The 26,292-nt window shown below is 35.0% G+C and overlaps 1 protein-coding gene across 1 annotated transcript; it reads left to right on the forward strand.

Annotated features, from left to right (window-relative positions):
• The first annotated feature begins 3,530 nt into the window (after positions 1 to 3,530).
• On the forward strand, positions 3,531 to 25,274 carry LOC131160627 (uncharacterized). The gene is made up of 5 exons (XM_058116477.1): positions 3,531 to 3,753; positions 3,880 to 4,133; positions 4,417 to 4,873; positions 24,288 to 24,364; positions 24,772 to 25,274. The coding sequence occupies exons 1-5, from the start codon at positions 3,588 to 3,590 to the stop codon at positions 25,018 to 25,020; spliced, it is 1,203 nt and encodes a 400-aa protein (XP_057972460.1). The 5' UTR covers positions 3,531 to 3,587; the 3' UTR covers positions 25,021 to 25,274.
• Positions 25,275 to 26,292: the final 1,018 nt, after the last annotated feature.

A 26,292-nucleotide genomic window follows, 5' to 3' on the forward strand; every position in this document is an offset into this window, starting at 1 on the left:
ACTTAAAATCTAAAATTTGCTCACTCGGGAATTCTTTGTCGACGAGGGACTGAATTTCGTCAATGATCTCTAGAAGAACACTCGTCGACGAAAACAGGTTATTCGTCGATGAGGTCTTCTGTTCTTCCTCTTTTAAATCTTCCTTCTTTTCCCTTATTCTTTATTTATCTATTTTATTTATTATCTTCCTAATTATTTTATCATTATAATTTTCAGGGTCGTTACAATTCTCATAGTAAGAAGATCATTTGTCATTTGATGCCAAGATAATGAAATTTTACCGATTACTCCCGTGAATGTAAGTATTGTCGAACCGCGTGATTCCTTATACACCAATGTGTGTGTGTGAGTGAAAGAGAGAGAGAGAGAGATCAATTTTAAAAATTAAGTAATTAAAGCTTGATATTTTGTGGATAGATAAATTTCTTTCTATCAATTTTCATTAGGCATCTTCTAATTGGCTTACAAGATAAAACATAACATGGCAAGTTTCTAGTCCATGTACGCACATAAGATGACTAATATATGTTGAGGGATTCACTTGCCAATTGTGATATATTCAATTTAAAAGGCCTGTGATTACATCAATTGGAAGCATACTCTATTAAAAGGATTAGAAATCATTACAGCTGTTTTAGTCTATCCATTTGTTAGCACAAGAAAAGACATTGCAGATAGTTTATAAATGAGTCCTTGTTCAATGAATTTGTATGAATAAAAAAATTGTACTAAAAAAGGTTATAAATAATTCTATTAAAAATGAAAAAGTGGTATAATATTATTTGTCAAATAAAGGTTTAATTCGATCCAGTCATTTAGTTTAGTAAAATATTTTATTATTCACTTCAAATTTAAATTTTATTATTTAGGATTTACATATTTAACCTAATGCAATTTAAAATTTATACTTACAAAGACAAATAAAGATAAATATAAAAGCTGTATTTATCTTTACAAACCTCCTTAATCTAATATAACATTTCAATTTTAATATATGAAAACCTTGTAAGGCCCCTATTATCTTTAAAATATCAAAGAATTAAATTTTTATGGAATTTTCTAATTTAAACATTTCTGATCACATGTTATCGGAGCTAAGATAGATTTTGCACATTCATATTATTACTAACTATGGGCCCACAAAACCTTTTCAATTATTGTTTTTCATGATTATTATTTTATTAAATTCTTGTATTTATGGATCAACGCCCTAATTATAACATAAAAAATGTTTTAAAGTCTTATGCATTAGGTCCCTGATAGCTATCTTCATTATGGTACAAAATTTGTTAGGACAATACTAACGTAAGGTCTAATGACCCGTGTACCTCCACCGTTAATGACATCATAAATTTTCTAAAGCAGCATTCAGAGAATGAATTTTGGTTTCTGAATTTGAATTTAGTTATTTATTTAAAAAATAAAATTATTTAAATTTAGAATACGTGCTGCCAAAATGAACGTTTTATAACTTGAACTGATACTTAGTTTAAAGTTGAGATCTTTAAACATCATACTATCCTTACAAGTACAATATTTTATTTCACATAGGAAAAAATGACATGATGATACGGTACATAAATATTTCGATAAATAATTTTAAATGTTAGTATTAAATTTTAATTGGTTTCCATTTTATTATTATATGCAAATTTCCTTATCACAAGGGTAGGAAGAAGATGGACACAATATACTATGGTCAGGGCTCATTAAGGCCGCCCCAAATTTTTTTTTTAATATAATAATATTAACATTATTTATAAAATTTTTGTGTTTGGTGTATGGAGTACATATGCAGTACAGTTAAAATAATTTGATGTACCTAAAAAAATAAATTTAAATAAAAATAAAAATTAAATAAAATATTAAGAATCCCTAATTAAATCATTTGCTTATGACCCATAAACGGATCGTGCCTCATTATGGTAGAAAGACTATTCATTTGAATTTAAACCTATGATGAATCAATCATAGAAGAGTAGCTTTACAAAATTCATTCAATATTATTCACTACACATTTTTATGAATTGTACACATGGGCAAAAAGTTTGTGTCCAAAAAACAAAATAATAAAGAGAAACTAGGCTAAGTAAAGTGCGGTGCCCCAGGGCCAGGGCTCTCTGCCAAAGGAAAGCAAGCAGACGGTCTAAGTTTCAAACCCATTAATATAATTTCAGTTTCTGGGCACAGTGAAGACAAAAGAAAGGGAGCGAAAAAGCACTGTCCACTGGGGATGACACAGAAAAAGCGCATCTGTTCCAACTTGTGACTTCAAGTCTGCAGTTTCACTTTCAGAAGTCAGAGTTATAACGCATCTTGGGATCCATGAAGTTGCTTTGGAGGTTTGATCCACTAATAGTCAGCCGTGTTTGGAGGCTTTTTTATTTTATTTTAATTTTTTTATTTTTTATCCATAAAAAAAAATATAAATTTTTTGGGGTGAGAGATTTTTTTTTTCTTTTTTTCAATTAGCCAGACATGTTGCTTAAAATTTTTTAGATTCAAAATTATTTAGAATTTTAGATTTAAATGAAATGCAATATGAATTATATACTCTCTTAATAAGTTGCTCCCGATAATATATTTTGTGTTTTTTTTTTTCAATAATGCCATATACTACTGTGTTTTATACTTGGATTTTATAGTTAGATAATTTAATTTTTGAAGAAAAGTAAATTATGTGACAAAGTTATGAAAAATATGACTATTTACCGATAAATATTTTCCTAGTAAAATTTAATGAATTCAATTAAATAATATCTTATTTAGAGTTCAAGTTGACCAAACCTTACCAAATAAATAATTTGATAATAAATTATGTATGGGTCTGGGTTTCATTTGACTCAAATATTTTATTTGAGAACAAGAAAAGAAAAATAAGGAAGAAATTCTTTTTCCATTGTTTCTTTTATCAAATAATATATTCTAAAAATAAAAACTTGTTCTAAGATTATAAATTAACAAAAAACTAAAGATTAATAATGTACAAAAAAAATTTAGAATTTATTTATTAATTTATTATATATTTATTTTCTTTATCACTGTCATTATGATGCATGCCATAATCCAACAGGACATAAATGAATTTAAGAAACTCATGAATGACAACTGGATTAATTAAATGAATGATATGGGGTTTGTTGCTGAATCTACGATACAATTCAAAGGAAAATTAAAAATTTAAAATCGATAGTCTTATTTTTTTACATCATATCATAAAAGCATATTAATTTTTTTAGACTTAAACAAGTAATCAAATTTTGATAAAAGTACTTTGTTTCCCCAAACCACTAAGCAAAGACCTGATTAGTAATTAACCAAATTTTTAGGAGCTTAACTGTGTCTTTTTTCATTTCTCATTTTTGGCAAATAACCCTTTTCCAATTTTTTGAGTTTTGAGGGATCCCTTTATTACTGTCTATATTAAAATGCACACTACACACATAAACACAGGCAGAGAGAGAGAGAGAGAGAGAGAGAGATTATTAGAATTTGATCCCTCTGTACTGTTTATATTACACCCAAGAACACACACACACACACACAAACACTCACAGAGAGAGAGAGAGAGAGAGAGAGAGAGAGAGATGGACCGTCTAAATATGAGCAACTTCTGGAACTTCCTTTCAACCATTGAAGGTGCCTCAGAGAGGCTGCCATTACTAGAAAATTACGTTCAAAGGTTAGAGAACGATATGAGTAGCATGCAACCCCGTGATGGTGAGCTGGTGCACATCCTACTCCTCAAAGATGGTATATATATCGTTCAATCTTCATGAGCTTTTGATTTGTTGTTGATGTTTTAAGTAATAGCCAGGTTTGCATTTTTTTTTCTCTCTTGTTTGGATATGATTAGTTTATATTTGTTTTGGTTTGTAGCTGTGAAAGCATGTAGAATGGAGGAGATGAAGAAGAAGAAGAATGACATAATTTCGGAATCTAAACAATCTGAGGTGACGCAGCTTTTCCTATTGAAGGGAAATAGAGGTTCTTCACGGGATGATCAACTGAGAGCGACGATGCAAACAAATGAGGGCACATGCGCAGATAAGACCCAGTGGATCAGCTCTTCTCCTCCCATGCGGAACATTTCCAGCAATAACACGCACAATTCAAGTGTCCAGCTTTCACAGGTACGTTACTATTAAGAGTCAATCCAAATGAGTACAAATAATTAACAAAGAGATAAATAAGAACGAGTTAAGAAAACAAACAGAAGCGTGGGAGAAAGCAAGAAAAAAAATATTAGTGTTAAGAATAATGGATAAGATCACCAATTATAGAGTAGATATCTACGACGTGAATGCATAACTCAGTTTTTTTTTTTTTTCTTTCAATAATATATTATTTTTTAAATAATATATATAATCAAGAATATAAATAATTAAACGGTGTTTGTGATATACGTACCTGCAGCGTGCAACTTCAAACACTGATCAGCCATGCATTAAGTGGGGAAATGGACAACAGAAATTATTCAATATGCCATCCGCGGCAAACTTAAGGTTTCCGGTAGCCAGCATTTTGACCCAAGGCGAAGGGAGAGATAACAATAAGGGCTGCATCAGGTTGGCCATGGCTCCGGTCAGCCGGGCTGCATTTCTAACTCCGACGACGATGGCGCCGGTGATTACTCCGTCGAACCCCCAGCACCTGGACCTGCGGCAGGCCAACGTCGGACGAGATGAGAGCAAAGTCATTAATATTATTCCGGCCACAAACAGCGTTGGACATGGCCGGAGTAGAATGGGCAGTATTGGGCGGCGAAGGAAGCCATTGAAGGAGGCAAGTTGGAAGAGCCACAGAAGATGCTGGACGCCGGAGTTGCATGCTCGCTTTGTGCATGCTTTGAAGATCCACGGTGGCCCCGAAGGTAATTTCAACTTAGAACTCAACCCCTATCAAACTTGGAATGGAACCAAAAATAATGTTCAGCATCTAAAAATATGATTAAATACCAACAGATTCTATTCCATTCCATTCTTATCATACCATACATTAGGTGTAGGTGAGAAAAATCAAATCAAAATGCAAAACTAAATCAAATTGAACCAAAAAATTCATTAACTATTTTTTTCGGTTCCCTTCAAAATTTTTAATTTTTCAGTTATTGTTTCATTTCTGATTTGATCCCTTGAAAAACAATACTTAGCTAACCTGTTATAAATATATAAAATTTATAAATATAACATTATATATAATTTTAATCATTTAAATCAATAAAATAATTGTATTGCTTTAATATTGATACTTAAATTTTAATAATGAATATATATTAAAAATTTGCACATATGCTGATTATTATGAAAGAAAAATATTTACTTTGTAGCTAGTACTTCAAAATTTAAATTGAATTTAATAGTTCAGTTTAGATGATTATTGGATATTGGTCTAAAAATCGATTAACCAAATTTAGGTTAATTGTTTAGAATGGTTCAGCTTCAATTCATATTATCTAATAAACTGAAACTTCAATTCTATTAGTGTTTCAAAAGTATGGATGAGCTTATGTCCTCACCTAATTAGTACTTATCTTAAATGTTTATTTATTTATTTATTTATTTTTAACTTCGTAAGTTCACATATAATATTTAGAAAGGTCCTAACTATATATCTAGTATTTAAGAGTATGTATAGGTCTCGAGTAAATGCAAGAGTGAACCCTACATTAAATTAAGACCTGCATGATTGCAAGGTCAACACTTGTTTATGTACGTTCAAGATATGGGTTGGATTGTATATTTCAAATTAAATTGAATGCTATTTATTTTCTTACTGAAAGTTAAGAAGTTGTCCCAAGAGGGGGGTGAATTGGATTATTAAAATTTTCTTTTAATTATTTTTATGAATTCTTTGACTTCTTGTTGATTTAACAATCACAGCAAAGAATTTAGTTTCTTATTCAATCCACAATCCAAAACTTAACACAAGTAATCAAAACTTTAAACAATCAATCAACAACTTTAAATTAAACAACCAAAGATACCAATTTAAAATATAATACGCAACTTCTTGGTAATTTTTAGCTTTTACAAGTTTTCAAGAAATTTTCTTATTTGCATCCCTATGAATTTTTCGGATGTCCTCTAAAGATATAATATGCAACTTTAAATCCTCCATGTTTGGAGGATGTCCTCTAAGTATTTTTCAGATCATCTCATAGGTTGAATATGTTTTTTCCTAAAGCATTGAGGGAGTTTATAATATATGTGAACCTTGTCTACATACTTGTTATAGTTTCATTTGGGTTCATCTTGAAAGCTTCATACTCGCTTGTGAGTATGTCTATTCTACTATCTCTAACATCACTGGTTCTTTCATAGGTAACTTCTAACTTGTCTCATATTTCCTTGGTTGATTTGCAAGTCATGACCCTATTAAACTTGTTTGTGTTAAAAGCACAATATAATGCATTCATAGTACTTGAATTTACTTGAAGCATCTTATAGTCATTGTCAGTCATCTCTTTTTCTTCTTTGGATATTTCTTTTCCATCTACATGGTTGGTAGGAATTAAGTCACCATGTGTGACAAATTTTCATGCTTTCCAATCTATGGTTTGAAGGTAAATTCTCATCTTCTATTTCCAAAATGTATAATTTAAACCACAAAAAGATGGGTGACCTAGTTGAGGATTGACCCTCTCCAAAGGGAGCTACTCCTATATGTGTCATTTAAATCTTTATATAATTACTTATTAGGATTTGTTATAACCCCGTTCTAATACCAATTGAAAGTTAAAGAGTTGTCCCAAGAGAGGGCGGTGAATTGGATTATTAAAAATTTCTCTTAATTTTTTTCTATGAATTCTTTGACTTCTTGTTGATTTAGCAATCACAGCAAAGAACTTAGTTTCTTATTCAATCCACAATACAAAACTTAACACAAGTAATCAAAACTTTAAACAATCAATCAACAACTTTAAATTAAACAACCAAAGATACCAACTTAAGATATAATATGCAACTTCTTGGGAATTCTTAACTTTTACAAGATTTCAAGAAATTTGCTTGTTTGTGGTCCTATGAATTTACGTAAGTCCTATGGTTAATGGATTTGATTTCTCAATTTGCCGCACAATCAACACTCTTTCTAAAAGCTTAGACTTTAAATAAACTTTTAGTTAAAGAGTCTTTGGGTGTTAACCAATCAACATACTCTCTTATGGTTTTCGCAAATTATTGATCTACCAACGTACTCCCTTTCGGTTTCCACAATCCCAAAAACAAATTAAACTTTAGTTTATTTAATTTTCAAACTACGTAGTATATATGATTATGAACTTTAAAAGATCCACGCAGTTTATAAGTATGCTGGAAAAGTAAAGAGAATAGGGAAAGAGAGTGACACCATGTTTTTTACAAGGTTCAACTTATCCCCGACCTACGACCTCTCCTTTGCCCAATACCACCAAAGGATTCACTAAATCGTTCCTTTCTGGGCGGAACAAACATTTTACAAGCGATACCCCATACTCAAACACTCCTTAAGTAGGCTAGAGTTGCACCTCTCCAAGTGATACCCCACACTCGGTCACTCCTTCAATAGGCTAGAGTAGTGTCTCTCCGAGTGATATCCCACACTCGGTCAACGATCCAACAACTTGGAATCGTCAAGAAACAAGAAACAAGTGTTGCGTACAAGAACACTCTCACATAGAGCAGATTAGTACAAATTCAAAAAACTATGCATTTCAATATTCAAATATTAATATGAAATACAATTGAAGCTCAAGTTAGAATTCACCAAATTCTTCTCTAAATGAATATCAGTAGTAGGAACTCAGAGTAGGATAGATTAGCAACTCAGAAATTTAGTAATTCAGATTTTGCAATGAGTGAGCAAGAAAGAGCAGCAAGATAGCTTTCAGCGAAAACAAAATTTTCAATTCTTTTGTTCTTTGTATATTTTGATGTGCAAAACCATGTATTTATAGACTTCTAAAAGTGTTTTTGTGATCCCCAGGTTTACTTGAAGTATTTTCCGCGCTTTCATTAATTTTGGGGTTCAAGAAACCTTTATTCTAAATTTAAAACATTTAATTTTTTTTACCATTAACGGTGTTCAGATGACTGAACTTTCAGGTTCACTCTTATGATGTTCCTTAATGTTTGGAAAAATTTGAACTAGACATAGGGTCAGATAACTGAACTGAGGCTCAAACTTCTGAAGTCCCAACTCAAATGATTAAACTTAAGGTTCAGTCTTCTGAAGTCCCAACTCAGATGACTGAACTTAAGGTTCAGTCTTCTGAGGGTGTCCTGTCTGTTCTATGTTTGAATTGATAGATCTTCAGTCTTCTAAGGAATTTCTTCAGGTGTCTGAAGTAAAACTTCAAGCTTCTGAAGTACACCTTCAGTCTTTTGAGGGTACACCTCAGATGACTGGGCATACTAAAATCCAGTTCTCCACTTTAGTTTTCAAAAGTTTCTTTGTTCTCTTAGCTTTGAGTATTTATAAAACTTTTTTCAGGATTTTGAAATAAGGTCTCTAAGACGTCCATAATTAACCCTAGAAGAGCTTTAAAAATATTTCACAAAGATATTTAAATACGAAACACTTATATAAAGACTTCTTAGAACTTTTGACACTCAAAGCACTTAAGTCTTCATGCTTGTTTTTCTTTGACTCTCATGCTTTGTCTTATTTTGGTTTCATCTTATCTTTGAGCTTCAACATACTTTAAGCTTTTAGCAAGTCATCCATGTTCTCATATTTTTCAAGCTTTATTCAATCATCTTTAAATTCATAATTTGACTCTTTAAGCTTCTTTTGATCATCTTTCTTTGAAACATAAGTTTTGAATGATCCTTGTGAGCATTTGACCTTGTGTTCACATACTTGAATTCTAAAATATCATCACTTAACAAAATATGTTAAGTTCCTCTTGTTTGTTCTCATCAAAATAAGATTTTAAGTCTTTTAAGGCCAACACTTACTAAAGAAGGTATCCAAAACAATAGTGGGAAAAAAATAAACAAATTTCATCTTCTAATTTTGATCCAACTACATATAAATTAAAAGGTTATATATATATGTGTGTGTGTGTGTGTGTGTGTGTGTGTATTTATATTAGTTTTATTTAAAGGTAATTTTGTAATTTTATTATTTAAACTCTACTACCATAAACACCAAAGAAAAAATCTTTATTGGTTGGTCGTGTTGTAGGTTGGTTGGTTCATTGTAATGTTATCGTCATCAAGCGATTACTGATTTTAGGTTTTGCTGCAGTATTGACCTCCTTCTTTTCTCAAGTTTCTGGCTTGAGTTTGTTTTGCTTTGATTGCATTTTTAATAAGTCTTTACCTTTTTTAAAAACAATCTTAAAGGAAAGAATGCAACTAGCTGAAACATGCTATAAAATATAAAGATAAGGGTTTAGTTAGGCCCTTGTGAGTGATGAAAAGTAACTTTGTAAGACAAAATTATGGTCACAAACTAAAATAAACAATTAGAAAAATGACCTTTAAAATGTTTTCCAACCAAAATATAAAATCTAGTTATATTGCTTTTTTTTTTTTTTTTAAATTTTGTAACTATTTAAAAATTTTTATATATATTTTTTCAAATGAACAAGACCCATAATTCTTCTATTTTTTATTTTTTACTATTTTTATTTTAGGTGCCATCTTTCACGCAGTCTGAATCTTATACAAACTCTGTTTGATGGTGATTTTTTAAAATAGATTGGATGCAGTGTACTCCAGAGCAGATAAGGGAGGAAGCAGGTTGAAGGGCTGACCAACGACAAGTAAAAAGTCTCTGCACGGTAGGGATATATTTTGACTTGTTGTGTCAAAATATATTTATTCAATTGTACTTTATTTTTGATCGGAAATCACACCAAAAATTGAATTAATTATTTAATTTTTCATAGTAAGAGCAAGCGTACTTGCTATTTTCTATTTAGTTTCTAAAAAAAGTCAACTTTTTTTTTTTCCATTTTCCAACATTCATATTTGAAATTGAAAATTGAAAAAGTAATATGACCAATTTTTTTGAGATTTAAAAAATATTTTTTCGCAATTTAAGAGTCTTAAATCTTGTCATGAGAGAAAGACTAAGTAAACTTGCATTTTAATTTTCTATCCTATCCTATTTCCTTAATGGTCTTAATTATTATTTTTACTGTTTGTGGCTGCTTAGATCATAACCACAGCTTTGTCTTGTGCAATTGCAGAAAAGAAAAGAATATAGAATTCTTCGGAGATTTCGCAGCAAACGTGCAAAACGGGAATGCTGGTTTGTTGAGCAGTTGTGGGGCACCAATTTGTCAACCACAGCCACGACCAAGCTTCTTGTCCACGTACGGCCAGAATCCAGGAGTGTGCAGTCTGAGTGGGCAACCATATAACCGCTGGGGGGGGGGGGGCGGTCATGCACACAGCTGGTACGGCTTTTCACAATACGAACAGGGCAAGGCGCAACTCGACGGCTACCCTAGTGGGTCATGGAGAGGAAGAAAGATCTGCTTCAAATTTTACTCGGAGGAAAATTTATGGCCTTTAGCCCAGATCCACACATGCATGCATGCCACCCCTCGAGCAATGGAAAACAAAAAAAGTCCAGCACCTCTATGGGACATATATGACGATCTCATAATGGGAAACTGCAGTATATTATATACACATATAAATTAGATGTAGACGAGAAAAATGCCTGCTGTGCTTGCTCTGTTTCTCTCTCATGTTTTACTTATTATAAGTGGTTTTGTGAACTTGGGGCACAAAGAACAAACAAGAATATAAGCTAATATGAACCCTTGGATTTGTTGTTTTAATCAAGTGCTGCTTGTTCGGAAAAAAAATTTTCAAAATTTTCCCCTCTCAAGCCTTGCATCTCATCACGCTATGAGATAATCAAACGCTTAAATATTATATTGTTTCTTTTCATCATGAGCCATTCGGTTGTGTGTGAAGGTTGAATAAAATCCAGCCAATCAACCATTTTTATTCTTTTTTTCATTTGACCAATGGTCAAGATACGAAGAATACAACAGATGGAATAAAAGTTTAGTCCCTTACGAAAAAAAAAGTTATGGTCATCGTTCAACTAAAAACTAGGTTTATGGCCAGGCATCTACCACACAGCAACGTATAGCTTTCAAAGTGATCCAAATATAGGCACCATCATGCATGGTAATGTTAGTACCGCACATATTAAAATTTTTAAAAAATAACTGCGCCTCGTCTCCATTCCCTCTTGATCTATCCCAAAAATGAACTTTTCAAAAGCCCACAATGTTCTGCATTATTGCTCCTCCTCATCCGCAACCAGTGGTGCCTCTTCCTCTAGTGCAGCCTTACCTTGCCCTCATCGCTCCTCCTCCACCCATGTCTCTCCCTGCCCCTTCATGCTTTCCATTTTTCTCTCTCTGTCTATATACAGATCTATACTCACGTTAAGGAATAAACTAAAGGTCTCTTGGCTGTGCACAATGAGTATATCCCCATCGAGGACATCTCCAAAAATGGAGGTATTTAAGTTGCATATTTATCTTAGAGACATCGGAAATTCATAGGGATTCAATACAGAAAATGTCTTGAAATCTTGTAAAAGACTAAAAATTACCAAGTAAGTGCATATTATATTTTAAATTGGTATCTTTGGTTGTTTAATGTAAAGTTGTTGATTGAGTGTTAAAAGTTTTTGATTACTTGTGTTAAGTTGGATTGTGGATTGAATAAGAAAAATAAATTCTTTGTGTGATTGTTAAATCAACAAAGAAGTCAAGATTCATAAAAATAAAAATAGTTAAAAGAAAAAATTTTAATAAATGCAAAGTACCACTCCCTTTGAGGACAACTCTGAAACTTTCAGTAAGAAAATAGAATAGCATTCAATTTAATTTGCACATATACAATCCAACCCTATCTGAACGTACTATAAACAGTGTTGACGCACATCATGCAGGGTCTAAATTTAATGTAGGGTTACTCTTGCGTCGAATGAGACCGGTACGATTACTCTTAAATACTAGATATGATAGTAGGACCCTTTTAAATTATTATTATGTGAACTTACGAAGTTAAAAATAAATAAATAAATAAAGAAAACCATTTAGCTAAGACCTAGTTAGGTGAGGACATCAGTCATCCATAATTTGAAAAACACTACTAGAATTGGAAGTTCAGTTCTTCGATAATAGAATTGAAGCTGAAACCATTCTAAACAATTTAACTAAATTTGGTTAATAGATTTTTAGACCAATCCAAATCATCTAAACTGAACTATTAAATTCAATTTAAATTTGAAGTACTAGCTACAAAGAAATATTTTTCTTTCATAATAATGTCAGCATATGTAGCGACAAATTTTTAATATATAGTTCATTATTAAAATTTAAGTTCCAATATTAAAGCCAATACAATTATTTTATTGATTTAAATGATTAAATGATAGTTATTGGATATATATTATAAATTTTATATATTTATAACAGGTTAGCTTAAAGTATTGTTTTTCAAGGGATAAATCAGAATTTGGCAAACACTAACATGAAAAATTATATAAAAATTTTGAAGGGAAACGAAAAAAATAGTTAATGATTTTTTTGGTTCACTTTGATTAGTTTTGGCATTTTGATTTGATTTTTTTCACCCTACTCACTAAAATGATAGGTATTGATACGGAATGGAATGGAATGGAATGAATCTGGTTGGTATTTAATCATATTTTTGAGCTGAACAATATTTTTGGTTCCATTCCAAGTTTGGATAGGGGTTGAGGTCTAAGTTGAAAAATTACCGCGATGGGGCCACCGTGGATCTTCAAAGCATGCACAAAAGCGAGCATGCCAACTCCGGCGTCCAGCATCTTCTGTAGAGCTCCTTCCAATTGCCTCCTCAAAAGGCTTCCTTGCCGCCCAATATTGTCATTCTACTCCGGCATGTCCAACGCTGTTTGTGGCCGGAATAAATAGAATGACTTTGCTCTCATCTCGTCGACTTGGCCTGCACCCAGGTCCAGGTCACTGGGGGGGAGGGGGTGGTTCGACGGCGGGTGTAATCACCGGGAGCCATTGTCGTCGGAGTTAGAAATCAGCGGCGGTCCGGAGCCATGGCCAACCTCATGCAGTTCCTTATTGTATCTCTCCCTTCGCCCTTGGGTCAACAATGTGACTATCAGGAAACCTTAATTTGCAGCGGATGGCATCATGAATAATTTTGTTGTCATGTCCCCACTAATGACAGGCTGATCAAGTGTTGAAGTGTGCACGACATGCAGGTACATATCACAAACACAGTTTAATTATTTAGTTCTTGATTCTAATATTATTAAAAAAAATTATATTGAAAAATAAATAACTGAAAAAGGGTTATGCATTCACGTTTCCGTTCGTTGTGTTAATACGACGTGAATGCATAAACTCCGGTATTTTTTTTCACTAATAAATATGTTGTAAAATAATATAAGATAATCAAGAATCTAAATAATTAAAAACTGTGTTGGAATCTACGTACCTGCCAGGCGTGCAACTTCAAACCTGATCAGGCCATGCATTAAGTGGGAAATGGACACAGAATAGTCAATATTGCACTCCGACGGCAAACTTAAAGGTTTCCGATAGTAGCATTTTGACCCAAGGCGAAGGGAGAGATAACACCAATAAGGGACTGCAAGGCAGTGTGGCCTGGCTCCGGCAGCCGGGCTGCATGCTAACTCCGACGACATGGCGCCGTGGGATTACTCCGTCGACCCACCCAGTACTGAGTGGACCTGGGGCAGGCCAAACGTCGGACGAGATGAGAGCAAAAGTCTATTAAATATATTCCGGCCACAAACACGTGGACAGGGCCGGAGAGTAGAATGCGCATGTATGGGCGGAGAAGGAAGCCATGAAGAGGGGCAAGTTGGAAGAGCCACAGAAGATGCTGGACGCCGGAGTAGTGCATGCTCGCTTTTGCCGCATTGAATGTGTTCACGTGGCACCCGAAGGTAATTTCAATTTAGAACTCAAACCCCTATCCCCCATACTTGGAAATTGGCACCAAGAAATAATGTTAGCATCTAAAAAAAAAGATTGATTAAATACCAACAGATTTATTCCATTCCATTCCATGATTATCATACCAGTACATTAGATGTAGGTGAAGGATAAAATCAAATCAAAAGCAAAATAAAATCAAATTGAACCAAAAAATTCATTAACTATTTTTTTCGGTTCCCTTCAAAATTTTGAATTTTTCAGTTATGTTTTTTTTTTTCAAATTCTGATTTGATCCCTTGAAAAACAATACTTAGCTAACCGTTTATTTTATAAATATATAAAATTTATTAAATATACAATAATATATTTTTTAACATTTAAATCAATAAAAATCAATTGTATGCTTTAATAATTGATAATAAATTTTAATAGGAATATATATAAAAATTTGCACCATCTGCTGATTATTATGAAAGAAAAATATTACTTTGTAGCTAGTACTTCAAAATTAAATTGAATTTAATAGTTCAGTTTAGATGAGGGGGGGTTTATTGATATTGTCTAAAAATCGATAACCAAAATTAGGTAATTGTTTAGAATGGTTCAGCTTAATACATTATTATCTAATAAACGAAACTTAATGCTATTAGTGTTCAAAAGTATGGATGAGCTTATGCCTCACCTAACTAGTGCTTATCTTAAAGTTTTTTATTTATTATTATTTATGTTTTAAACTCGTAAGTTCACCTATAATATTTAGAAAAAGTCTAACTATTATATCTAGTATTTAAGAGTATGTACAGGTCTCGAGATAGACGCAGAGTGAACCCTACATTAAATTAGACCTGCATGATTGCAAGGTCCAAAACACTGGTTTATGTACGTTCAAGATATGGGTTGGATTGTATATTTCAAATTAAATTGAATGCTATTTATTTTCTTACTGAAAGTTAAGAAGTTGTCCCAAGAGGGGAGTGAATTGGATTATTAAAATTTTCTTTTAATTATTTTTATGAATTCTTTGACTTCTTGTTGATTTAACAATCACAGCAAAGAATTTAGTTTCTTATTCAATCCACAATCCAAAACTTAACACAAGTAATCAAAACTTTAAACAATCAATCAACAACTTTAAATTAAACAACCAAAGATACCAATTTAAAATATAATATGCAACTTCTTGGTAATTTTTAGCTTTTACAAGATTTCAAGAAATTTTCTTGTTTGCATCCCTATGAATTTTCCGGATGTCCTCTAAGATATAATATGCAACTTTAAATCCTCCATGTTTGGAGGATGTCCTCTAAGTATTTTTCATATCATCTCATAGGTTGAATATGTTTTTTCCTAAAGCATTGAGGGAGTTTATAATATATGTGAACCTTGTTTACATACTTGTTATAGTTTCATCCGGGTTCATCTTGAAAGCTTCATACTCGCTTGTGAGTATGTCTATTCTACTATCTCTAACATCACTGGTTCTTTCATAGGTAACTTCTAGCTCATCTCATATTTCCTTGGTTGATTTGCAAGTCATGACCCTATTAAACTTGTTTGTGTTAAAAGCACGATATAATGCATTCATAGCACTTGAATTTACTTGAAACATCTTATAGTCATTGTCAGTCATCTCTTCTTCTTCTTTGGATATTTCTTTTCCATCTACATGGTTGGTAGGAATTAAGTCACCATGTGTGACAAATTTTCATGCTTTCCAATCTATGGTTTGAAGGTAGATTCTCATCTTCTGTTTCCAAAATGTATAATTTAAACCACAAAAAGATGGGTGACCTAGTTAAGGATTGACCCTCTCCAAAGGGAGCTACTCCTATATGTGTCATTTAAATCTTTATATAATTACTTATTAGGATTTGTTATAACCTCGTTCTAATACCAATTGAAAGTTAAAGAGTTGTCCCAAGAGAGGGGGGTGAATTGGATTATTAAAAATTTCTCTTAATTTTTTTCTATGAATTCTTTGACTTCTTGTTGATTTAGCAATCACATCAAAGAACTTAGTTTCTTATTCAATCCACAATACAAAACTTAACACAAGTAATTGAAACTTTAAACAATCAATCAACAACTTTAAATTATGATGGGTGGAGAGGAGCACTCAGCCACTGGTTGTGGCTGAAACTCAGTGAGGATAAATTGCCAAATCAGTAGTTTCAATCTGAAAATAAATTACAGAGGAATAAAATCTCTCTCACGGCTCACTGGCTAATCTCTCTCACACACCACATTTTGCTCACATTTACTCACACACAACTCAGCTATTTATAGTAATTATAGAAATCAAACAATCAACAATGGTGGGTGCAAATCTTCAATAGAGGTGGGCTGGTAGGTGGAGTAGGTTGCCTGCAAATCTCCAATGTCCACAACGGTGGGCTGCCGGTCTTCAATGGAGGTGGGCTGCCGGTCTTCAAGTTTAATCTTCAACATCCCCCCTTAAACTTGACTCTCCTAATTTTGTCATTCCGAGCATTGTCTTCAGTCTTGCAAAAATATCATGTCTGAGTGGTTTTGTGAAAATGTCAGCAATCTGATCATACGTTCTGCAAGATATCAATTCCACTTCTTTATTTTTGACATGCTCCCTGATAAAATGATATCGAGTATCAATATGTTTTACTTCTTTCATGGTAAACTGGATTTTCGCAAGTGCAATCGCTGATCGGTTGTCGATTGTAACTTCTGTGGGGTTACCTTCAAGAAATCCCAGATACTTCAGTACATTCCTAATCCATATACCATGACAAACAGCCGAGCTTGCAGCAACATACTCAGCTTCACATGATGACAACGTTACGATGGGTTGCTTCTTTGAAGACCATGTAAACGCTGTATCTCCCATGAAAAATGTGAATCCAGTTGTGCTTTTTCTTTCATCAAGATCTCTTCCCCAATCGCTATCTGAATAGCCAATAAGTCTGCAATTACCTCTTGATGAATGAAACATACCATCGGTGATGGTACCTTTGACATATCGGAGTATTCTTTTCGCTGCATTCAGGTGGGACTGGTCAGGAGTCTCCATGTACCTGCTGACAAGTCCAACTCCGTAGAGTATATCTGGTCTGGTGCACGTCAAATACCTCAAGCTTCCAACCAGACTCTTAAAATATGTGGGGTCAACATCTCCTTGCTCATTCTTTCTCAACTCCAATCCTGTTTCAACTGGAGTTGTCACTGGGTTGCATTTGTCCATCCCAAACTTCTTCAATATTTCTTTTGCATAGTGGCTCTGGGAGATAAAAATTCCTTTCTCGCTTGGCATGACTTCTATGCCAAGAAAATGAGCCATCTGGCCAATATCTGTCATTTCGAATTCTTTGACCATGCTCCTTTTGAAAGCGACAAACATCTCTGGATTGTTGCCGGTGAAGATCAGATCATCAACATATAGGCAGGCTATGAGCATGCTTCCATCTGTCTCCATCTTTATATATAGCGCATGCTCGTAGGGACACTTCTCAAATCCATTCTTCTGGAAGTAGTCATCAATCCTCATGTTCCACGCACGAGGTGCCTGCTTCAAGCCATAGAGTGCTTTCTTCAACTTGTACACTCTATCTTCTTGCCCTTCTTTTACATATCCAGGTGGTTGATCGATATAAATCTCTTCTTCCAGAAAACCGTTCAGAAATGCTGATTTCACGTCCAGCTGGTAAATTTTCCAACCATTTTGTGCTGAAAGTGAAATAAGTAATCTGATGGTTTCGAGTCTGGCAACCGGGGCAAAGATTTCTCCATAATCAATCCCTTCTTTTTGCTTGTAGCCTTTGGCGACAAGTCTTGCTTTATATCTCTGAACTTCTCCTTGAGCATTCTTTTTGGTCTTATAGACCCATTTCACACCAATGGTTTTGCGGCCCTTCGGGAGATTTGTCAACTCCCAAGTTTTGTTCTTCTCGATGGATTGAATCTCCTCATCCATCGCTTTTCTCCATTTGTCTTCTTCGTTAGCTTCCTTAAAGCTAACCGGGTCGCTGGTTAACAATAGACAGTAAAGAGTAACATACTCTTCAATTGGTTCTGTAGTTTCATACAGGTCGGCTAGATTTCGAGCTCCTCTAGGTCTCATGTCTGAGATTTCACGCTCAATTGGTGATGGAGCTTCATTCCTCTGTGGTGAACCATGTGGAGGTGTCTGCAGCTCAGGAATTTGTGGCTCGATAGCCACTTCTCTTGTCTGTGTAGGTTCTTCTACTTCAAGTGTCAATTCCGCATCTTTGGAACATTCAACCTGGTCCCATTTCCAGGATTCATTTTCTTCAAAGATGACATCCCGACTGTGAAAGACTTTCTTGTTGATGGGATTGTAGAGTCGATATCCCATGGTGCTATCGCCATATCCTACAAGGATACACTTCTCTCCTTTATCATCCAGCTTTGTCCTTCTTGCTTCTGGGATCTTGGCGTAGGCTATGGAGCCAAACACCCTAAGATGACTCACACTGGGCTTGTGAGTACTCCAGGCTTCATATGGTGTCTTTGTATCAAGACTCTTCGTTGGACACCTATTTAGCAGATAGACTGCACATAACACTGCTTCTGCCCAAAAAACTCTTAGGCACATTCTTATCCTTTAACATGCTTCTAGCCATGTTAAGGATTGTGCGGTTCTTCCTTTCAGCTACACCATTCAACTGGGGAGTGTATGATGGTGTGAACTGTTTCTGAATCCCTTGCTGTCTAAGGAATTCTAGGAAAGCTTTGTCTTTGTACTCTCCTCCTTGGTCTGATCGGAGTGACTTGATGCGGTAGCCACTTTGTTTCTCCACAAGAGCTTTGAACTCTTTGAACTTATTGAATACCTCTGACTTCCTTTTCAAGAAGTAAATCCAGGTCTTCCTGCTGTAGTCATCGATGAAGGTGAGGAAGTATCGATTCTGTCCATTGGAAAATGGTCTTAGTGGACCACACACATCTGTGTGTATTAGTTGGAGCGGCATAGTTGATCTCCAGTCGGCTTGCTTTCCAAAGCTGTTTCTATGTTGCTTACTCAAAATACAGCTTTCACATATCACATTTGGATGATGAATATTGGGTAAGCCCTTCACCATCTTCTTGCTTCCCAATTGTTTCAAACTTTCAAAGTTTAGATGCCCATACCTTAGATGCCATAGCCAATCTTTGTCTTTGATGATAGCGCTCACACACCTTGGCGTATCATGTTGACTGGCAAGCGGAAACATTCGATTCTTTGCCATTTGAACTCGAGTAACAAGCTTTCCTCGAGCATCTATTATCACCATCTGCTTATCACTGAGGCTAATTCGATAGCCTCTCTCCACGAGCTGTCCGAGACTAAGTATATTAGTCTTCATGGCTGGCACATAGTAGACGTTGGAGATGTAAGCATGATCTCCAGACTTTTGTTTGATCAAAACATCTCCTCTCCCTTGGACTGGGATTTTAGAATTATCGCCGAAAGAGATCTCCCCCTGAACTTTCTCATTAAGTTCAAAGAATAAGTTCTTTCTGCCAGTCATATGATTGCTGGCTCCAGAATCAAGGTACCAAACACTCTGGTCCTGAGGAGTTGCATTGTGTGCCATCAAAATCAATGACTCTCCATCTGCATGATCAGTTTCGGCAAGGTTGGCCTCCTCGCTAACCTTTTCTTGTTGTCGCCCCAACATTCATTGCTATAGTGTCCATACTTGTGACAATTGTAGCATTGAATGTTTCTTTTGTCTACATTTGAGCGATTATTATATCCTCCTCTTCTTCCTTGTCCTCTGCCTTGTGGGACATAGCTCTGTTGATTTCGTCCTCCTCTAGTGTGGCCTCTTTTTGCCTCTTCCCACCTTCTCTGGAGTTAAAATTTCCAGAATTTCTTCCATGAGATCCTCGGTCTCGTCCCTCTTCCTTGTTGTGACGTCCCCCCCTTTGTCGTATCTATCTGTAGTGAGGGACAACTTCGTTTGGAGAGATTGCTCCAGTGCTTTATCATCACTTCTTCTATTGACTTTTGCTCATGGGCTTGGAGTGAGCCCACAAGTTCTTCTACAGACATTGTTTCCAAGTCTTTTGTTTCTTCTAGGGTCACAGCTATATAATCATATTTTGGATCTAAAGATCGCAAAATTTTTTCACAAATTCTCTCGTCATTGAGAATTTCTCCATTTCTTCTTAATTGATTTGATACTACCATTAATCGTGTATAGTAGTCTGTAATGGATTCAGTAGACTTCATTTTTAGAGATTCGAACTCACCTCGCAATGTCTGAAGACGAATCTTTTTTACTTTATCTGCACCTTTGTGTGTTCGATGGAGAGAGTCCCAGACTTCTTTAGATGTCTTTGCGGAGGCGATGATTTCGAACGTGGCCTCATCAAGGCCTTGGTAGATTATGGATTTTGCCTTGCAATCTTTCTTTCGATCGGCTCGCAAGGTTGTTCTTTGAGCTTCGGGCATAGCTGCTTCGGCTTCTTTTGATGGGCTTTCTCTGTACCCATCTTCAACGATATCCATGACATCCTGAGAACCTAGAAGGGCTCTCATTTGAATCGACCAGTTGTCATAATTCTCTCGGGTCAATTTTGGAATGACCGATTGGATAGTACCATTAGCCATCGAATTTAATATATAAAAAAAACAGAGAAATGGGGGCTGATTTTGGTAAATCTAATGGCACCAATAAATTCAGAAGATTGAAAAACCTTAGGAACCGGTTTTTACTTGCCAAGAACCGGTCTAAAAATCACTGAACCGGCTATAGGAAAATCCTGGGGAATTTTAAACTAACCGGTTTAATTTAACGGCCTTTAAACGGCGTTAACCCTTCCGTTAGGCCACGTGGCGCTTTCTGGACGCGCCGCGTGTCGGCGCTTGGGAGCGGGTCGGATCTCGTTCACGGATCAGGGTTGCGGGTTTGGCACGCGGGTCGCAAGTCGTGGATCCGGGTCGCGGGTCGCTTTGCGGGTAGGATCTCGCCAATCGGGCGAGGAAGACGCGTGCAGGCGCGTGTCGCCGTCGTCGGAGTCTTGCCGGCGCGTGGGAAGAACGGTGCTTACGTGGGAGGCGCGTGGGAGCGCGTGGGGGATATCCCGGTGTCTGTTTGAGACGTGGTTTTCACCGTTGGAATCGTCTCGAGCTTAATTGCACAATGGTAGGCTCAATTTGATATTTGGAGCAACTTCAAAACTGGGAAGAAACTTGAATTTCTTCTCTGTTCACCTCTGTTTGGTGAATTCCGGCGTACCTGGACGCTCTGATACCACTGATGGGTGGAGAGGAGCACTCAGCCACTGGTTGTGGCTGAAACTCAGTGAGGATAAATTGCCAAATCAGTAGTTTCAATCTGAAAATAAATTACAGAGGAATAAAATCTCTCTCACGGCTCACTGGCTAATCTCTCTCACACACCACATTTTGCTCACATTTACTCACACACAACTCAGCTATTTATAGTAATTATAGAAATCAAACAATCAACAATGGTGGGTGCAAATCTTCAATAGAGGTGGGCTGGTAGGTGGAGTAGGTTGCCTGCAAATCTCCAATGTCCACAACGGTGGGCTGCCGGTCTTCAATGGAGGTGGGCTGCCGGTCTTCAAGTTTAATCTTCAACAAATTAAACAACCAAAGATACCAACTTAAGATATAATATGCAACTTCTTGGGAATTCTTAACTTTTACAAGATTTTAAGAAATTTGCTTGTTTGTAGTCCTATGAATTTACGTAAGTCCTATGGTTAATGGATTTGATTTCTCAATTTGCCGCACAATCAACACTCTTTCTAAAAGCTTAGACTTTAAATAAACTTTTAGTTAAAGAGTCTTTGGGTGTTAACCAATCAACGTACTCTCTTATGGTTTTCGCAAATTATTGATCTACCAACGTACTCCCTTTCAGTTTCCGCAATCCCAAAAACAAATTAAACTTTAGTTTATTTAATTTCCAAACTACGTAGTATATATGATTATGAACTTTAAAACATCCACGCAGTTTATAAGTATGCTGGAAAAGTAAAGAGAATAGGGAAAGAGAGTGACACCATATTTTTTACAAGGTTCAACTTATCCCCAACTTACGACCTCGCCTTTGCCCAATACCACCAAAGGATTCACTAAATCGTTCCTTTCTGGGCGGAACAAACATTTTACAAGTGATACCCCATACTCAAACACTCCTTAAGTAGGCTAGAGCTGCACCTCTCCAAGTGATACCTTACACTCGGTCACTCCTTCAATAGGCTAGAGTAGTGTCTCTCCGAGTGATATCCCACACTCGGTCAACGATCCAACAACTTGGAATCGTCAAGAAACAAGAAACAAGTGTTGCGTACAAGAACACTCTCACATAGAGCAGATTAGTACAAATTCAAAAAACTATGCACTTCAATATTCAAATATTAATATGAAATACAATTGAGGCTCACGTTAGAATTCACCAAATTCTTCTCTAAATGAATATCAGTAGTAGGAACTCAGAGTAGGATAGATTAGCAACTCAGAAATTTAGTAATTCAGATTTTGCAATGAGTGAGCAAGAGAGAGCAGCAAGATAGCTTTCAGCAAAAACAAAATTTTCAATTCTTTTGTTCTTTGTATATTTTGATGTGCAAAACCATGTATTTATAGACTTCTAAAAGCATTTTTGTGATCCCCAGGTTTACTTGAAGTATTTTCCGCGCTTTCATTAATTTTGGGGCTCAAGAAACCTTTATTCTAAATTTAAAACATTTAATTTTTTTTACCACTAACGGTGTTCAGATGAATGAACTTTAAGGTTCACTTTTATGATGTTCCTTAATGTTTGGAAAAATTTGAACTAGACATAGGGTCAGATAACTGAACTGAGGTTCAGACTTTTGAAGTCCCAACTCAGACGACTAAACTTAAGGTTCAGTCTTCTAAAGTCCCAACTCAGATGACTGAACTTAAGGTTCAGTCTTCTGAGGGTGTCTTGTCTGTTCTATGTTTGAATTGATAGATCTTCAGTCTTCTAAGGAATTTCTTCAGGTGTCTGAAGTAAAACTTCAAGCTTCTGAAGTACACCTTCAGTCTTTTGAGGGTACACCTCAGATGACTGGGCATACTAAAATCCAGTTTTCCACTTTAGTTTTCAAAAGTTTCTTTGTTCTCTTAGCTTTGAGTATTTATAAAACTTTTTTCAGGATTTTGAAATAAGGTCTCTAAGACGTCCATAATTAACCTTAGAAGAGCTTTAAAAATATTTCACAAAGATATTTAAATACGAAACACTTATATAAAGACTTCTTAGAACTTTTGACACTCAAAGCACTTAAGTCTTCATGCTTGTTTTTCTTTGACTCTCATGCTTTGTCTTACTTTGGTTTCATCTTATCTTTGAGCTTCAACATACTTTAAGCTTTTAGCAAGTCATCCATGTTCTCATATTTTTCAAGCTTTATTCAATCATCTTTAAATTCATAATTTGACTCTTTAAGCTTCTTTTGATCATCTTTCTTTGAAACATAAGTTTTGAATGATCCTTGTGAGCATTTGACCTTGTGTTCACATACTTGAATTCTAAAATATCATCACTTAACAAAATATGTTAAGTTCCTCTTGTTTGTTCTCATCAAAATAAGATTTTAAGTCTTTTAAGGCCAACACTTACTAAAGAAGGTATCCAAAACAATAGTGGGAAAAAAATAAACAAATTTCATCTTCTAATTTTGATCCAACTACATATAAATTAAAAGGTTATATATATATGTGTGTGTGTGTGTGTGTGTATTTATATTAGTTTTATTTAAAGGTAATTTTGTAATTTTATTATTTAAACTCTACTACCATAAACACCAAAGAAAAAATCTTTATTGGTTGGTCGTGTTGTAGGTTGGTTGGTTCATTGTAATGTTATCGTCATCAAGCGATTACTGATTTTAGGTTTTGCTGCAGTATTGACCTCCTTCTTTTCTCAAGTTTCTGGCTTGAGTTTGTTTTGCTTTGATTGCATTTTTAATAAGTCTTTACCTTTTTTAAAAACAATCTTAAAGGAAAGAATACAACTAGTTGAAACATGCTATAAAATATAAAGATAAGGGTTTAGTTAGGCCCTTGTGAGTGATGAAAAGTAACTTTGTAAGACAAAATTATGGTCACAAACTAAAATAAACAATTAGAAAAATGACCTTTAAAATGTTTTCCAACCAAAAGATAAAAGCTCGTTATATTGCTTTTTTTTTTTTTTTTAAATTTTGTAACTATTTAAAAATTTGTATATATATTTTTTCAACTGAACAAGACCCATAATTCTTCTATTTTTTATTTTTTCCTATTTTTATTTTAGGTGCCATCTTTCACGCAGTCTCTGACTCTTCTACAACTCTTGTTTTGATTTTGATTTTTTAAAAATATTTTTGGATGCAGCTGCTACTCCAAAGCAGATAAGGGAGGTAATGCAGGTTGAAGGGCTGACCAACGATCAAGTAAAAAGTCATCTGCAGGTAGGGGATATATTTTGACTCTGTCAAAATATATTATTCAATTGTACTTTATTTTTTGCACTCTGAATCAAACCAAAAATTGAATTAATTATTTAATTTTTTTCATATTTAAGAGCAAGCGTACTTGCTATTTTCTATTTTTAGTTTTCTAAAAAAGTCAACTTTTTTTTTTCCATTTTCCAACATTCATATTTGAAATTGAAAATTGAAAAAGTAATATGACAATTTTTTGATGCTTTAAAAATATTTTTTCGCAATTTAAGAGTTCCTAAATCTGTCATGAGAGAAAGCACTAATAAACTTGCATTTAAATTTTCTATCCTATCCTATTTCTTAATGGTCTCTAATTACTTATTTTTACTGTTGTGGCTGATAGATCATAACACAGCTGTCTTGTGCAATTGCAGAAATATAGAATTCATTATCGGAGACTTTCAGCAGCAAACCGTGCAAAACGAATGCTGGTTTTTGAGCAGTTATGGGCACCAATTTGTCAACCCACAGCCACGGACCCAAGCTCTCTTGTCCACGTACTGCAGCAACCCAGGGTGCAGTCTGAGTGCAACCATAACCAGCTGGCGGGGTCATTCCACACAGCTGGTACGTGCTTTTCACAATACGAACAGTGCAAGGAGCAACTCAGAAGGCTACCCTAGTGGCTCATGGAGAGAAGATCTGCTTCAAATTTACTCGGAAATTTATGCCTAGCACAGATCAACACATGCATGCATGCACCCATCGAGCAATGGAAAAGTCAAGCATCTATGGGATATATGAAGATCTTAAGGGAACTGCAGTATATATATACACATATAAATTAGATGTAGACGAGAAAAATGCCTGCTGCTCTTTTCTCTCTCATGTTTACTTAATTATAAGCTGTTTTTTGTGAACTTGGGGCACAAAGACAAACAAGAAATATAAGCTAATATGAACCTTGGATGTTGTTTAATCAATTGCTGCCTTGCTTCGAATCATTTTCCCCTCTCAAGCCTTGCATCTCATCAAGCTATGAGATAATCAAACGATTATATATATATATATTTGGTTCTTATTCATCATGGGCCATTCGGTGTGTGAAGGTTGAATAATCCAGCCAATCAACCATTTTTATTCTTTTTTTCCATTTAGACCAATGGTCAAGATACTAAGAAACACAAGATGGAATAAAAAGTTCTAGTCCCTTACGAAAAATAAAAGTTATGGTCCTTAGTTCAACTAAAAACTAGTTTTTGGCAGCATCTACACAGCAACGTCTATTTTCATAAGTTATCAAATATAGGCATGCATTGGTAATGTTAGTACCTGCACATTATTAAAAATTTTTAAAATAACTGGCCCTCTTCTCCATTCCCTCTTGATCTATCCCAAAAATGAACTTCCAAAAGCCCTAAATGTTGCATTATTGCCTCACCTCATCTCGCCAACCCTTGTTGGTGCCTCTCCTCATAGTTGCAGCCTTACCTTGCCCTCGTTGCCTCCCCTCAATGTTGCCATCCTTGGTAATCTCTCTCTCTCTCTCTCTCTCTCTCTCTCTCTCTCTCTCTCTTTCTCTCACACACACACACACAAACACATGTAGACACACAAGAAATTTTCTCCTAGGCTCATCCCTACACTACAAAGGTGTCAATGCTCAATTTTGAACCAGGGACCTCTTTACAATGGTCTTTGGGCTTAAGGGAGGTTTAAACCCTTCTAGGGAGCTTTCTCTACAGATCAGAGCCTTTTAGGGTTTCTCAAGGCCTTTTAGGGCCTCTTTAGGCTCCTTGCAGCTAATTAAGTGGGCCTTTTTGGGCCTATATGACCTCTCAAAACCTCTTTGGTTTCCTTTAGGCATCTCTAGGCCTCAACGAGGGTCATAAGGGGCTCAATGTAGATTATTTAAGTCTTATTAGGTCCCAAGGGCCCAGGATCACTCTTATTAG

This window comes from Malania oleifera, chromosome 1 (assembly GCF_029873635.1).
Source record: "Malania oleifera isolate guangnan ecotype guangnan chromosome 1, ASM2987363v1, whole genome shotgun sequence".
NCBI lineage: Eukaryota > Viridiplantae > Streptophyta > Magnoliopsida > Santalales > Ximeniaceae > Malania > Malania oleifera.